The 15,731-nt window shown below is 45.8% G+C and overlaps 2 protein-coding genes and 2 non-coding genes across 4 annotated transcripts; all 4 read left to right on the top strand.

Annotated features, from left to right (window-relative positions):
- The first annotated feature begins 1,728 nt into the window (after positions 1–1,728).
- LOC130866632 (NADH dehydrogenase [ubiquinone] 1 beta subcomplex subunit 1-like) lies at positions 1,729–2,010 on the top strand. The gene has a single exon (XM_057758212.1). The coding sequence runs from the start codon at positions 1,773–1,775 to the stop codon at positions 1,944–1,946; it is 174 nt and encodes a 57-aa protein (XP_057614195.1). The 5' UTR covers positions 1,729–1,772; the 3' UTR covers positions 1,947–2,010.
- Positions 2,011–7,284: 5,274 nt separating this feature from the next.
- Atp5f1b (ATP synthase F1 subunit beta) lies at positions 7,285–14,479 on the top strand. The gene is made up of 10 exons (XM_057758084.1): positions 7,285–7,447; positions 7,886–8,068; positions 8,292–8,466; positions 8,774–8,895; positions 9,122–9,306; positions 9,737–9,895; positions 9,984–10,106; positions 12,285–12,497; positions 12,756–12,957; positions 14,234–14,479. Exons 1-10 carry the CDS (start codon positions 7,321–7,323, stop codon positions 14,332–14,334), a joined length of 1,590 nt encoding a protein of 529 aa, XP_057614067.1. The 5' UTR covers positions 7,285–7,320; the 3' UTR covers positions 14,335–14,479.
- Positions 8,137–8,211, top strand: LOC130866694 (small nucleolar RNA SNORD59). The gene has a single exon (XR_009056377.1). It is a non-coding gene; the product is annotated as a small nucleolar RNA SNORD59 (small nucleolar RNA).
- On the top strand, positions 8,968–9,039 carry LOC130866693 (small nucleolar RNA SNORD59). The gene has a single exon (XR_009056376.1). It is a non-coding gene; the product is annotated as a small nucleolar RNA SNORD59 (small nucleolar RNA).
- Positions 14,480–15,731: the final 1,252 nt, after the last annotated feature.

The following is a 15,731-nucleotide window of genomic DNA, read 5'->3' as shown; positions in this document are numbered from 1 at the left end:
TTGCTATCCAGGCTGTTTCAGGCAATGTTGAATGAAGTCCTAAAGATGAAAGGTTGATTCCTTGATTATTTCTGTGTGTAGAGAGCTCAGAAATGAAGCGTTTTTGGTTTTTTCATGGGTGAGTTCAAGACAGGCGCTCTCTGTGTAAAAGTCCTGGAACGCTTTTGTAGACCAGGCTGGCCTCAAAAATCACTGAGAGCTGCCTGTATTTATATATCAAGTACTGCAGCCAAAGGCTTGCACCACCAATCACCTGGCTGCCACTGCCCATTTTTAAATTGCTTTAAAAGTAAGTTTGTCTCTTCCCTTTCATGCCTCTTACCCACCTCCACCCTGCCACTGCCGCTTTTGTTTTTGTTTTGTCTCTGTAGTCTCTAGCTTTGGAGCCTGTACTGAAACTCCCTCTGCAGACCAGGCTGGCCTCAAACTCGCAGAGTATGTGTATGTCTGAGGATATATATAATATGCTACATGTAAAGACTGACTTGTTGGTGCACACTTTTGATCCCAGCGCTATATGAGGCAGAGGTAAGTGGTTCAAGGCCAGCCTAGTCTACAGAGCAAGTTCAGGACAGCCATGGCTGTTAAAGAGAAACCCTGTCTTGAAAAAGCAAAAAAATAAATTTTTCCATGTATGTGCAGGTCTCCTCAGATGCAAGAAGACTGTTAAAGCCCCTTGAAATGGAGTTATATGTGGGTCTTGGAAATTGAGCCCAGGTCCTCTGAGAGCAGAAGGTGCTCTTCTCTCTCTATAGCGCCTAAATTTGGGGGTTGGCGGGAGGAGGTATTGGTCCTTTAAGAACTCCAGTTGAATAACAAGCTCACATAACTGATGAATTAGGATCACTGAGTAAAAAGGACACACATATCACCACATCAAGCTCTTAAAATTTTAACATTTAATCTGGACGTTTGGACACAAACCTTCAAACATTCCTAAGACAGGCAAGAACAGCTTGGTAGCTCTCAACTGTAGTCCAGCTAGCCTTTAGGTATGGACAGGGCAATCCGTTCCTTGGCTACATAAGGTAAAATCAGCCTGGACTAAGAACCTAGTCTACATAGCACAAACCTTGCTTCAGAGCAATGCTGTGTCTTGTCAAAGCAGTAGGGGACTAAATACCTTTAGTCTGAAAACTCAAGGCAAGACAAGAGGCAAGCAAATCTTGTCTACGGAGCAAGTTCCAGGACAGCCAGGCCTACACAGAGAAACCCTGTTCTTAAAAAAGCAGTAGAGGGGAGGCAGAGGCAGGCGGATCTCTGTGAGTTCGAGACCAGCCTGGTCTACAGAGCTAGTTCCAGGACAGGCTCCAAAGCCACAGAGAAACCCTGTCTCAAAAAACCAAAAAAGAAAAAAGCAGTAGAGGTAACAATAGCCAAGATAGAGACTTGGGAAATTTGATACACTTTGTCCTTGTCCTTATCAGAAATTCTATTCTTGGTAAACTATCCAAACCTTTTGATGCAGTCTGGTATATGGAACAGATAACTAATGTGGGTAAAATTCCAGGGATTGGTCTCACAGCTTAAAAACATTTGAGACAGCCGGGCGGTGGTGGCGCACGCCTTTAATCCCAGCACTCGGGAGGCAGAGGCAGGCGGATCTCTGTGAGTTCGAGGCCAGCCTGGTCTACAAAGTGAGTTCCAGGATAGCTACAGAGAAACCCTGTCTCGAAAAACCAAAAAAAAAAAATTTGAGACAACTCAGAAATGAGTAGTCTACTACCGCTGCCCTTGGTCGTGGGTCGTGCTCGGCACCGGCTGCAGCCACGATGACCTTGCTTCAGCTTGTACGTGAACACTGGGTTCATATACTTGTCCCTATGGGATTTGTCTTTGGATGCTATCTAGACAGGAGGGATGACGAAAAGCTAACTGCCTTCCGGAATAAGAGTATGCTATTTCGGAGGGAACTGAGGCCCAGTGAAGAAGTTACTTGGAAGTAAAGCCTGAGGCTAAATCTCAGAATGTTCACATTTTAAAAGTCATTGAAGAAATAAAACATTTATTTTTAAAAAAAAAAATGAGTAGCCGGGCGGTGGTGGCGCACGCCTTTAATCCCAGCACTTGGGAGGCAGAGGCAGGCGGATCTCTGTGAGTTCGAGACCAGCCTGGTCTACAAGAGCTAGTTCCAGGACAGGCTCCAAAACCACAGAGAAACCCTGTCTCGAAAAACCAAAAAAAAAAAAAAAAAAGAGTAGTCTATGTTCTACCAGGAATGGTGGTATATTCCTTTAGTCCTTGCACTCAGGAGGCAGATCAGGAGTTTGAGACCAGCCTGATCTGTAGGGCCAGTTCTGGGACAGCCTGAGCTACACAGACTCTCGTCTCAAAAAATGGGGGTGGTACGGGAATGAGTGAAAGTGATGTGTGTCAAACATTTAATTTTTAGTGCTGGACATTTGAGTCTAGGTACTCACAACAGGAAAGTGCTCTACCACAGAACTATTCAGACACTGCTATTTTTAAACAAGTGAAGCAGGATTTAGGCGAGGGTATAATAGATTTTATGAGTGAACTGCATGTATATGTATATGCAATGCCTATGGAGTCCAGATGAGAATGTCGGGACTCCAGAATGAGTTAAAAGTGGTCGAGCTGCTATGTAGGTGTTGGGAGCCAAACCCTAACCCTTTGAAAGCACTAAGTCTCTGAACCATCTCTAGCTGGAGGGAACTAAGTCATCCTTTACACCACTCCAAGCAGTTTTCAGCCTATGGGTCTTAGGTTGCCTAAAAATGAAGAGTTGCTACTCTTAAGTTTGCTGCTGTTAGGAATCATCTGAAGATGTTTGCTGACCCAAAGGGTTCACAGCCCACAGGTTGAGAACTGCTAATTTACAGTATGTTCCTGTAGTAATGGAATAATAACAAAAACGAACATGTCAAAGTCATATTCTGACGGGGGATATTGCATGAGTTTGAGGGAAGGGTTTGTTTTTGGAATTTGGGGTTGTCTTCTGATTGTGTGTGTGTGTGTTGTCTGCATGTATGTTTGTGTACTCTGTGTCTGATGCCCTTAGAAGCCAGAAGAGGGCATCAGGTACCCTGGGACTGGAGTTAGATTTTGTTTTTTTTTGTTTTTGTTTTTGTTTTGGGGGGGGGGTTCGAGACAGGGTTTCTCTATGGTTTTGGAGCCTTGTCCTGGAACTAGCTCTTGTAGACCAGGCTGGACTTGAACTCACAGAGATTCGCCTGCCTCTGCCTCCCGAGTGCTGGGATTAAAGGCGTGTGCCACCAACGCCCGGCTGGAGTTAGATTTTGTGAGCCACCGTGTGAGTGCTGGGAATTGAACTTGGGTCCTCTGGAAGTGCAGCCAGTGCTCTAAATTGCTAAACAATCTATCTCTCCAGGCCCATGTGTCTGTTGTTTGATTGGTTCCTGTTAGGTAGCTTAGGCTGGTGTTGTCTTTCAGCAATCCTGCTTCCACCCCTGCTGAGATTACAGGTATTGCCCCAGTATGCTCTACTCCTCATGGTGTTGGGGTAGGTTCTGTAGTCTCCTGTGTCCTTGGCGGGCAAGCACCTGCTAGTTGAATTACGGCCTTCTGCTCTTTACCGTCCTAGGAGAAAACTGGGCTGGAAATGGCAGTGGAAATAGGCTAAATAGATGAAATGCAAAGGCTAGCCATAAGTAAAGGGGGTAAGGATCCCTGAAGCTAGACTACTGGGTGGATTGTTACAGTTCCTAGCCTTGGTTAACAGTAGCTCAACATGAACTCATAACTTGTTCACCTCTGTGCATCTTGTAGGCAGTCTGTCTTCCATGATAAAAAAGGGTGTGTATGGTACAGTGATGGATTTAGAGAAAAACCACTTTGACATAATAAATTTATTGTGGGCTGGGCATCTGGCACTGAGCATTCCATTCATGGGTTTATCATCAACCCTGAAGAAAGTAATTGTGCTATTAGTGCCTAATATGTAAGTTAAGCTTTACCACAGGCATTTATATACAAGGAAAATATACATATGGGTTGGTGTCATCCAAAGTTGCAGACATCTACTAGGGATCTTGGAATGTGTTCCTTGTGATTAATGAAAACTATTTCAGTTTTAAGAATTACAAGAGTTCGGAAGAATTTGGGAGCATGACCAGTGTGTATATTAATACTGTGAGGTAAATTAGTGAAGAATACATTTTCATATAACTGGTGAGGCTTCTAGTTATGAACTTCAGAGCATAGTCACTTGTGAGTACAGATGTGCTCATATTTCACAAAGTATCACTTGTATTGTCTGGGTGTCAAGGGGTGCTGGGTGGTACACGACTTTCATCCCAACCCACAGGAAGCAAAGGCAGGTGAATCTCTTGAGTTTGAGGCCAGTCTGGTCTACAGAGTGAGTTCCAGGACAGCCAGGGATACACAGAGAAACCCCATCTCAAAAAAAAGTCTTTCCAGTTTTTCTTAAATGTTTGTATGTGCAGCACATACATGCCTGGTTTCAGAGGAGGAAAGAGGCTTCCAGATCCCTTGGTACTGAAGTTCTAGATAGAGGTGAGCCTCCATTTGGGCACTGGAAACCAGACCCTGGTCCTCTGCAAGAGCTACCAGTGCTTTTTAACCACTCAGAAATCCAGCTCTTAAAAGTTAATTTGAGATGGCTTAGCAATTAAGAGAACTTGGGTGCTCTTTCAGAAGATTGGGGTTCAATTCCCAGCATTATAACTCCAGTCCCAGGGCATCTAACACCCTCTTCTGATCTCGGAGAGGACAAACATGCAAGCAAAACTCCCACACATTTTTTAGAAAGTACAAATAGGCCGGGCGATGGTGGCGCACGCCTTTAATCCCAGCACTCAGGAGGCAGAGGCAGGCGGATCTCTGTGAGTTCGAGACCAGCCTGGTCTACAGAGCTAGTTCCAGGACAGGCTCCAAAGCCACAGAAAACCCTGTCTCAAAAAAAAAAAAAAAAAAAAAAAGTACAAATAGTAGCTAACATGTATGGATCATACAATGTGTAGTTCCCCCCCCCCCCCCCCAAACAGGGTTTCTCTGTCTAGCTCAGGCTGTCCTGGAATTCCTTCTGTAGATCAGGCTGGCCAGAAACACAGATCCACCTCCCTCTGCATCCTGAGTACTGGGATTAAAGATGTACACACCACCACTGCCTGGCCAGATTTTGTTTTGAATTGTTTTTCATATATTACTCTGTTTAATGCTATGAGCAGCTGGTGAAATTATCCCATTACTGAACCTTTTGTACATAAATAAATGATATATAGAGAAATTACTTATCTGGTGATGTCTGGTAAGTGACAAGATCAATGTTTTACCCCAGTCTGGCTCCTACTTTTCTTAAGTGAGGATGGTGGGGAGACTGGACCTAGTGTGGACTTCTGAAACCTCAGAGCCCACACCCCGTGACACACCTTCTCCAATAAGGCCGTATCTCCTAATCCTTCTCAAGCACTTCCATTCCCTGGTGATTAAGCATTCAAATATATGAGCCTATGGGGGCCATTCTCATTCAACCCCTACAGAGACTCAAAGTGGGAGAGGTGGTGGCCTTTAGTTCTTCCAGGGTTCTAGTCCCAATACCCATGTCAGATGGCTCACAACCATCGGCAACTCCAGTTCCAGGAGATCTAATAGTATCTTTTGGCCTCGCAAACACTCAAAATACCCAACCGCATTAAAAAAACAAGCGAAAGGGATTGCTGTGGAGCAAAGCAACAGCACAAAGTCAGCACGTGGTCTGCAGGTGCTGACAGCACTTGTGATGGAGGACAGAGGCAGGGGGATCTTGAGTGTAAGCGGGTGTGTGGAGAGAAACAGCTCACTTGTAGAGTGCTTGTCTAATATGTGTGAAGTCCCAGTACCACAAACACCAAAAAAGTATGTCCTGTGCTTAGACACAGCGCATGGAGCTTAGCATCCCCCGCCCAGCTACATACAATACGGCCTTTGCTAGCTCCCCATTGTCAAACAGTAGGAAACTACTCAGCATCATCCAGAAAAATGAGAAGTGTACAGCTATGTGTTCTCAGGAAGATCAGAGGTCTTCCCTGTTAGACACCCCCACCTCATCCCCATTGTTTCTGAATAAAATTGTTATTTCAGGAATGGCTGTCATTGACTCTGACTTATTCTGGAGGAACACACACTTCTGGCTAGCTTCCACTTTCATTCAAAAGTCCTTTTGAGACCTGGTTCAGGCTTCTCACTCTGAACTCATCTATTCTCTATACAAGCTTTTCACCTTAGCTCCAACTAAACAAACAACAAAAAGACAAAAAACAAAACCCATGATTTCAGGCAAACATGACCTTGGCATATTCTTCCTTTGTACTTTATCTTAGGGATTTCTTTTTTTTTTTTAAATATTCTTTTTTTTTAATTTTATATTTATTTATTATACAATATTCTGTCTGTGTGTATGCCTGAAGGCCAGAAGAGGGCGCCAGACCTCTTTACAGATGGTTGTGAGCCACCATGTGGTTGCTGGGAATTGAACTCAGGACCTTTGGAAGAGCAGGCAATGCTCTTAACCACTGAGCCATCTCTCCAGCCCTATCTTATGGATTTCTAATACATATTGCAACCAAAGTCTATTCTGGTCTTTCGTTTTGTGTTTGAGACAAGGTCTCAAGTTGACCACCTTAGGATAGAACTCTTGATCCTCCTGCCTATACCTGTCAAATTCTGGAATTATAGGGTTCTGCCACCACGTCTGGTTAGGGCAATTTCTTCTTTGACTAGGTGACCTAAATTTACCCCTCGAGTTTTATAAATAACCTTGTCTCCTCGATGAAGTGTGTGCACCTGTCGAAGGATGGTTTGCTTAGGCTTCTTTCATTGCGTGCACGGCTTTAAATGATAAAGAACCTCCAGGTTTCTGACTTGCTGAGCCGCTTGGAAACTTCCACGCTCACTACTGTGGGGGGAAACCCACGGTTTCATGCCACAGAAGGCTCCTGACTTTGAGAATGTAACCATTTGGGTTAACCTCCGAGGCTGTCACCTAACTCAAGGCCCAAGGACAGTCAAAGACGGCCTAGTCCACACGTTCAACCGGAACCCCGCCCCTTCACCTAAACGTAGTTCCACCAAGTACCGTTTCCAATTGACATTCCTATGGTCCAATTAGGTTTCGAAACTCAGAGCGCGCTCCGCCAATTACAAAAGGCGTTTAAGATTGGCATCAGTTTAGACCAATGACTGATGAGCTTCGAGCCTTTTTCCCTATAGGAGTGGCCCTGAAAAAGATGAGCAGCAAACTCACCCAATAGCTGCGCTGACCGCAGAGGCGGCCTCGCCCCAACTGCAGGACCAGCGGCGGGGACCGCTGCGGCGCTCAGTCTCCACCCGGACTCCGCCATGTTGAGTCTTGTGGGGCGTGTGGCCTCGGCCTCGGCCTCCGGGGCCTTGCGGGGACTCAGCCCTTCGGCGTCGCTACCCCAGGCGCAGCTTCTCCTGCGAGCCGCGCCCGCCGCGGTCCATCCGGGTAAGCGCCGTCCTCGAGTAGCGGGGTCCGTTTTTTCTCCTCGTGACCTTGAGTCTGGGCCTATCGAGTCCGTGTTCCTTAGGGATTCCTGGGGCAGCGGACCACTGTCCAGCGGCGGGGGGACAAGGACAGTCGCTTGTGGGAACTTTAGTGGAAGCAGCAGTGCCCCATTTTGCGATGGAAAAGGCGGGCAGCTGCCTTGACCTTGTGCGGAGGGGATACCAGACTGAAGAATAATGGCGGTTTTGTGCACGAGGTTGGGCAAGCAGCGCGGGCGGGCCCTCGGTTGCAGGGTGGCCTTCTCTGTACGCCTTCTGAGCTAGCTGGAGACCGAGTCTGGGCGGAACGAGCCTTTCCTTGGGGATTAATCCGTTGACCTTTAGCTGTCCTGACCCCCACCCCACCCCCACCGCTGTCCAATATCTTCTTGTCTGTTAGCCAGAGACTATGCGGCGCAGACGTCTCCGTCGCCGAAGGCTGGCGCTGCCACCGGGCGAATCGTGGCGGTCATCGGCGCCGTGGTGGACGTCCAGTTCGATGAGGGATTACCACCTATCCTAAATGCCCTGGAGGTGCAGGGCAGGGAGACCAGACTGGTTCTAGAGGTGGCCCAGCACTTGGGTAAGTAGAATTTTTTTTCTTTTCTCTTTTTTTAGGAGTGTTAAGTGTCAGAAAATCCCCGCGTTCTCCCTTCCGTGATGATTTTATCAAAATGACTTTCGTTCTTCTGAGTTTGCTGAAGCCACATTCGATTGCTGAGGGGGAGTTTCGTGTGCTTTTAGTCACGCTTCTTTTCGTATTGTGGGCTTTGGGGCATGTAACCTCTAGTGCGTTTGTCCGACAGGGGAGAGCACGGTCAGAACCATTGCTATGGATGGTACTGAAGGCTTGGTTAGAGGCCAGAAAGTACTGGATTCAGGCGCACCAATCAAAATTCCCGTTGGTCCTGAGACCTTGGGCCGAATCATGAACGTCATTGGAGAACCTATTGATGAGCGAGGTCCAATCAAAACCAAACAGTAAGTTCCTCTCGTTCGTTGCATTTGTGAACCAGGACCTTTGTCTTGCAGGTTTACACGTTAGGGTAATGACTTGTAATAAGGCAGAGTTTGGATTGTTGAAAACTTGGTATTTAGAAGCCTCCATTGATTATTTAAAGCTTTACTTACATTAAGGTTCAGGAGAGGGGTTATTAATTCCTGAGACAAAGTCTTTATTGCAGAAAGTTAGATGTCACGTGACAGCTTACCTGATAAGAGTGTTGGCAGGGATTTGAGTGTATTCTCAGCACATTGAAGTTACTGAACCTCTATTTAAACCTTACAGATTTGCTCCCATTCATGCTGAAGCCCCTGAGTTCATAGAGATGAGTGTTGAACAGGAAATCCTGGTGACTGGTATAAAGGTTGTGGATCTGCTGGCCCCGTATGCCAAGGGGGGCAAGATCGGTACGTTGGTGGTTGATACATGTTTTCCAAACATAGTAAGGAAAATGCTAACTTCTGAGTGTGTGTTGCTATCCTTCATTGATGATTAGCTTCTGACTTTCGTTCTTCTGAGTTTGCTGAAGCCAGATGCCATTCCTGAGAAGGGAAAAGATGACAGAAGTGGACGTTTTTTGAAGGTTGCTCAATTTGGGAATGCAGAGATCTGAAATACTTCTTCTTGACCTAGGACTCTTCGGTGGGGCTGGCGTTGGAAAGACAGTACTGATCATGGAGTTGATCAACAATGTCGCTAAAGCCCATGGTGGTTACTCTGTGTTTGCTGGTGTTGGTGAGAGGACCCGTGAGGGCAACGATTTATACCATGAAATGATTGAATCTGGTGTTATCAACCTAAAAGATGCCACCTCCAAGGTGAGCACTGAACTCATGATGTCCACATAGTCCCTGTTCAGAAAACTAGTGCCTGCTGAGACCGTGTTTGTATTGGATGTTAGTGTCCTATGACCTGCAGACAAAATCCTTTTTTCCACCATGGTTTTCCAGTATACCAATGTACATTTTTCTCAGGTGTGAGGAATTAAACTTTACTTTGATAGATAATCTGATTGTTGGAAAGCTAATTTGCAGGGGTTGTATGGAATTCAATTCACATTTCTCAGACAACCCTGTTGTATATATTTTATTTCCAGTTCAGAAATGATCTGTAGTGTTTGGAATCTCATGTCTAATGGGGAGAACAAATTTGCAAAGAGAAACAGTGTAATCTGAGTGGGAGACCCCAGGTGGTTTCTTTCTCTGCTCCGGAACCTGCTAACTTTTCTGATTTGTGTACTTACCACAGGTGGCATTGGTGTATGGTCAGATGAATGAACCACCTGGTGCTCGTGCCCGGGTAGCTCTGACTGGTCTTACCGTTGCTGAATACTTCAGAGACCAAGAAGGTCAAGATGTCTTGCTGTTTATCGACAACATCTTCCGCTTCACCCAGGCTGGCTCAGAGGTATAAGGGAAGCCTAGAGAGGACCAGTTGGGCATATTAGGATAGAGATGTAGGCACATAAATCTTGTTCTTCACTTGTATCTTTTAGGTGTCTGCCTTATTGGGCAGAATCCCTTCTGCTGTAGGCTACCAGCCCACCCTAGCCACTGACATGGGTACAATGCAGGAAAGAATCACCACCACCAAGAAAGGGTCTATCACCTCTGTGCAGGTAAGGAGACAAAAGTTTTAGTTGGTGGAAAGGAATCCAGGAAGATAGGCCTGGAGAGACAGTTCATTAAGAACACTTCTAGCTCTCCAAGACTTGGCTTTACTTTAGTTCCCTGTAGGCAGTCAGATGGCACAGAGCCATCTGTAACTCTGGCCCCAGTGGATCTGCTGCCCTCTTCTGGCCTTTGTCGTAGGCAGCCTGCACACACGGTGAACATATATAGACTCAGTCATACATATATACGTACACGAAAAGAAATCTTTGTTTCTGGGTGGAGTGGCACATACTTTTTTTTTTTTTTTTTTTTCGAGACAGGGTTTCTCTGTGGCTTTGGAGCCTGTCCTGGAACTAGCTCTGTAGACCAGGCTGGTCTCGAACTCACAGAGATCTGCCTTCCTCTGCCTCCCGAGTGCTGGGATTAAAGGCGTGCGCCACCACCGCCCGGCAATAGCACACACCTTTAATTCCAGCACTCAGAAGGCAGAAACAGGTTGAGCTCTGAGTTCAAGATCAACCTGGTCTGCTTAGAGAGTTCCAGGAAAGGGGGGTTTATTTACTTACTTTGAGAGGGGCTGTTTGAGACAGGGTTTCATCATTATTATATAGCCTTGTAACTTGATATGTAGACCAGGCTGGTCTTGACTCCAAGATCTACCTGCTTCTGCCTCCCAAGTATTGGGATTAAGTGGATGCATACTCCAAAGGGGCTTTTGTTTTTTTTTTTGTTTTGTTTTGTTTGTTTTTTTTTGTTTTTCTTTTTGAGACAGGGTTTCTCTGTGGCTTCGGAGCCTGTCCTGGAACTAGCTCTTGTAGACCAGGCTGGTCTTGAACTCACAAAGATCCGCCTGCCTCTGCCTCCCGAGTGCTGGGATTAAAGGCGTGCGCCACCACCGCACAGCGGCTACGTGACACTTAAGGTTTATCTCACAAAACTTAGAAAATGAAACATTCATCTACTTGAGGGATCTGGGGCTGAAGCAATGGCTCAGCAGGTAAAAAATGCTTTCTGCTCTTGCGAAAGATCTAGATTCTTTTCCCAATGTCTATTGGTGGCTCACAACTACCTGTAACTCCAGTTCTAAGGGATCTGACAGCCTCTTCTACCTTCTGCAGGCTCATCCGTGTATACAGTGCATATTAACTCATGCGGGCACACAATAATAATAAAATACAACTTTTGTTTTTGAGATTAGATCTGCTGTGTAGTTCTAGCTGGCCTGGTGCTTTACTATCTATGCAGCTTAGTTTCCCAACTCAGCAGTTCTGCCTCCGCTTTCTAAGTGTTGGGATTGCAAAGGGAGCCATCATCACACCTGGTTTTCATTGTGTGTTGTGGGGCAGGTATTCTGGGGCTTGACCTCAAGGCTTTGAATGCTGAGGATATCTTCCCTCTTACATTCATGTTCATATAACTCTTGGCCACTGTTTAGTTTTTATGTGCATTGGTATACATTTGTGTCTGTGTGAGGGTGTGAGATCCCCTGGAACTTAACAGCCAGTTGTGAACTGCCATGTGGGTGCTGGGAATTGAGCCCAAGTCCCCTGGAAGAGCAACATCTGAGCCATCTTTCCAGCCCCCTGTTGCGCACTTTTATGTTCATGTTCACCTAACTGTTGTAATAGTGTAAGGTTTTTCTGGGGTGGGGGGGTTCAAGACAGGGTCTCTAGCCTTGGTTGTCCTTGATCTCACTCTGTAGACCAGGCTGGTCTCAACTCGGAGATCTGCCTGCCTCTGCTTCTCGGGTACTGGGATTAAAGGTGTACCTCACCAGTAGCCCAACTTGTGTTTTTTTTTTTTTTTTTTTTTTTTTTTGGTTTTTCGAGACAGGGTTTCTCTGTGGTTTTGGAGCCTGTCCTGGAACTAGCTCTTGTAGACCAGGCTGGTCTCGAACTCACAGAGATCTGCCTGCCTCTGCCTCCCAAGTGCTGGGATTAAAGGCGTGTGCCACCACCGCCCGGCCTGCCCACCTTGTTTTTTAAGAGCAAAACTTCCCCAAAAGTTAGTACCGTTGCTGTGGAGTTAAAGTATAGCATAATACATGGACCCAAAGGGAGTGCATAGCTGTAATCCATCACCAAGGATGCAAAGACAAGGGTGTTGACTTTTGAGACAGGCTGGAAAGTAGATGGCCTAGGTAGGAGTTTGGCTGTGCTGATCTCCATGAATTTTTGACTTAGGCTATCTATGTGCCTGCTGATGACTTGACTGATCCTGCCCCTGCAACTACCTTTGCCCATTTGGATGCCACTACTGTGCTGTCTCGTGCTATTGCTGAGCTGGGCATCTATCCAGCTGTGGATCCTCTGGACTCCACCTCTCGAATTATGGATCCAAATATTGTTGGCAGTGAGCATTATGATGTTGCGCGAGGGGTGCAGAAGATCCTGCAGGTGAGTGCCTCACGTCAGGAGGACTGGATTTTCTCCAGTCATTTGTGGGATTTGTTCTGGAGCAATCTGTTGAGAATGGATTTTTACTGCTGCTGAGGTCCCTGGTTTCAGGGTACTTCGCCTTTAGAGTCCACTTTTTCTCTTGTACTTAGTCAGGACTGGGAAGAACCAGACACAAATCTTGGCTCACCCAGAACTTTTCTAATAGTTGTAAATTAAAGGAATTGACTCTGTCCTTTTCATCTTGTTTTCTTTTAGGACTACAAATCTCTCCAGGACATCATTGCCATCTTGGGTATGGATGAACTTTCTGAGGAAGATAAGTTGACTGTATCCCGGGCAAGAAAAATACAGCGCTTCTTGTCTCAGCCATTCCAGGTTGCTGAGGTCTTCACAGGACATATGGGAAAGCTGGTGCCCTTGAAGGAGACCATTAAAGGATTCCAGCAAATTTTGGCAGGTGAGATTTTTCTACCAAGTGAACCATACAAATGTTAGGGAAATTGAAGCCCAGAGTGAACATTCTTTGTGGTATATTACAGGGTTTCTATGTGGTTTTGGAGCCTGTCCTGGAACTAGCTCTTGTAGGCCAGGCTGGTCTCGAACTCACAGAGATCCACCTGCCTCTGCCTCCCGAGTGCTGGGATTAAAGGCGTGCGCCACCACCGCCTGGCCTTTTTTTGTCTTTTTGAAACAGCATTTGTCTGTACCTTTGGGGCCTGTCCTGGAACTCACTCTGTAGACCAGATCTGCCTTCCTCTGCCTCCCGAGTACTGGGATTAAAGGCAGGCACCACCACCGCCTAACTAACACAGAAAATATTAAACTGTCCCATGACACTGAGCCAGAGAGTAAGACTTTGAACTGAGGTGCTCCAAGTTATCTATGTGTATGTTTTTTGGTGCTTATATGCCTTAGTGTATGTATGTTTGTGCATGCATGCAGGAACCCACAGGGGTTAGCTCCCCTGAACAGCCAGTGGATACCAGAGGGTTACAGGTCAGGGCTTCTCTGTAACCCTGGCTGTGCTGGAACTGGCTCTATAGACTTGGCTGGCCATGAACCCATAAATCTTCTGCCTCTTCCAAGTGCTGGGATTAAAAGGTGTGTGACACAACACTTAATTATGTGGGTCATTTTTTGTTTGTTTTTTTTCTAGACAGGATTTCTGTGAAACAGTCCTCACGCTGTAGACCAGGGTAGCCTCAAACTCACAGAAATCCACCTGCCTCTGTCTCCCAAGTGCTGGGATTAAAGTCATGCGCCCCCACTGCCCAGCCTTAATTATGTCTCTATGTCTTGTTTTAAATTCTACTTGGAAGGGGGCAGGTGTAGCAGTGCACACCTTTAGTCCCAGCATTCCAAGTAGATCTTTTTCCCCTTGAGACAGGAATTCTCTGTATAACAGTTCTTTTGTGGAATTTGCTCTTGTAGACCAGGCTGGCCTGGAACTCATGAGATTTGCCTGCCTGCCTGAGTCTCCCGAGTGCTGGGATTAAAGGCATGTGTTACCACTGCCTGGCTTGACTTCTGTGGGTTCCAGGCCAGCCAGGGTTAAGTTAAGTAATGAAAACTTGTCCTACAAAACAAAAAGTAAATTTCACTTTGAAGTTTAGCAAAGTTTCCTTGGATGAAGAATTCATCTGTCTGGCCCATGGCCTCCTTTGCTGAGGTTGTATATACTGTGGAACACTGATGTAACTCCACTTCTTACTAATTGTATTTTCCCTGTGTAGGTGACTATGACCATCTCCCGGAACAAGCTTTCTATATGGTGGGACCCATTGAGGAGGCTGTGGCCAAGGCTGATAAGCTGGCAGAAGAGCATGCATCTTGAGGGGTCCTTTTCTGCAAACTCACTCTGTATTGTATTCTCTGTGCTGAAAGCTCAGTTTCTGTGTAGGCCACACAAGAGCCTGGTTGAAGATGTGATGTCCCATCTGAAGAGTATTTAAAGTTTTCAATAAAGTGTACACCCCTCATTTGTCTGTCTGTCTTCTGAAACAGCTTACAGTGCAGTTGACCATGAGAGGCCAAATTTAGCATAATCAGGTTATGTTTGTAACAATTATCAAAAATGAAAATCTATTCATTAATGAAATTCTTCGGGTCTTGTTAAGTTTTCTGTGGTTAGGGAGGCCTAACAGCCTAGCCTTGGTTCTTATGGTATTTGTTCAGACAAATCTTGCTTCCAAGTATTTCATATGACTTTTCTTTGTTTGTTTTAGTTTTACAAGACAGGATTTCTAAGTGTCTTTGGCCATGCTGGCCTTGAACTCTGAGATGAGTTTGCCTCTGCCTCCCGAGTGCTGGGACTTTGTTTTTTTGAATCCCACTGGTTAGTCTTGATTTGGCCTCAATGATCCTATCTCAGCCTTCTAACTGCAAAGATTACCTGTGTGCTCCACAATATCCATGCCCCGCTCTGTAGCAGAACAGTAGTTTTTGGTTAAAGGGCAGGATGTTGTTTGAGACAGGGTCTCACTGTGTACCTACCCCTGGTTATCCTGGATATCCCTTTATAGCTCCCACTCAGAACCTGCTTCTGCTTCCCTAAAGGGATTAAATGCACACACTGGCCTGCTGCAAGCAAGGTTTTTGGTTGTTTTGTTGTTGTTATTGGTTTTGTTTTGAGACAGGATCTCTAGCTTTGGAGCCTTCCTGGAACTTGCTCTACAGACCAGGCTGACCTTGAACTCCCAAGGGTTAAAGGTGTGCGCCACCACCCAGAGCAAGATGATTTCTAATGTCCAGGAGTCTGGAAGAGCATCAGTTCCTCTGGAACTAAAGCTATAAACGCGGTGCTAGGTGTTGAACAGCGGTTCTCCAGAGCAGACTAAACCCATCTCTCCAGCCTGTAGGATGATGGCTTGGTTCAAGACAGGGAGTAAATATTTTAGGAAACATTAACAGTTGAGGGTCTTCTGGGCCTTCTTCAGGCCTTCGTTCTTGAGAAAGTACCTAAAATGCAGCATCAATATATTTCAACAAGCCTAGACTTGCATGTTTTGTGCTTGAGGTTCTGCTGGCTAAGATCTCTTATGAGAATTTAGGAAGATTTAATGTTACAAGGAAAGACCAATTGTTAGTGTTACCATTAGGGTTTTTGTGCACCTTAGTGCAATATACTAGGATAAATTTTGTGCCCTACAGCATGTCTGCCCAGCTGGTGTCCTCTTGTGGCAGCACGTACAACTACAAGAACTGTAATCTCACCATTTTGAAATCTATTAA

Source organism: Chionomys nivalis, chromosome 25, assembly GCF_950005125.1.
Source record: "Chionomys nivalis chromosome 25, mChiNiv1.1, whole genome shotgun sequence".
In the NCBI taxonomy this organism is placed as follows: Eukaryota; Metazoa; Chordata; class Mammalia; order Rodentia; family Cricetidae; genus Chionomys; species Chionomys nivalis.
The sequence above is the reverse complement of the archived record's forward strand: the minus strand, read 5'-3'. Positions and strand labels throughout refer to the sequence as shown.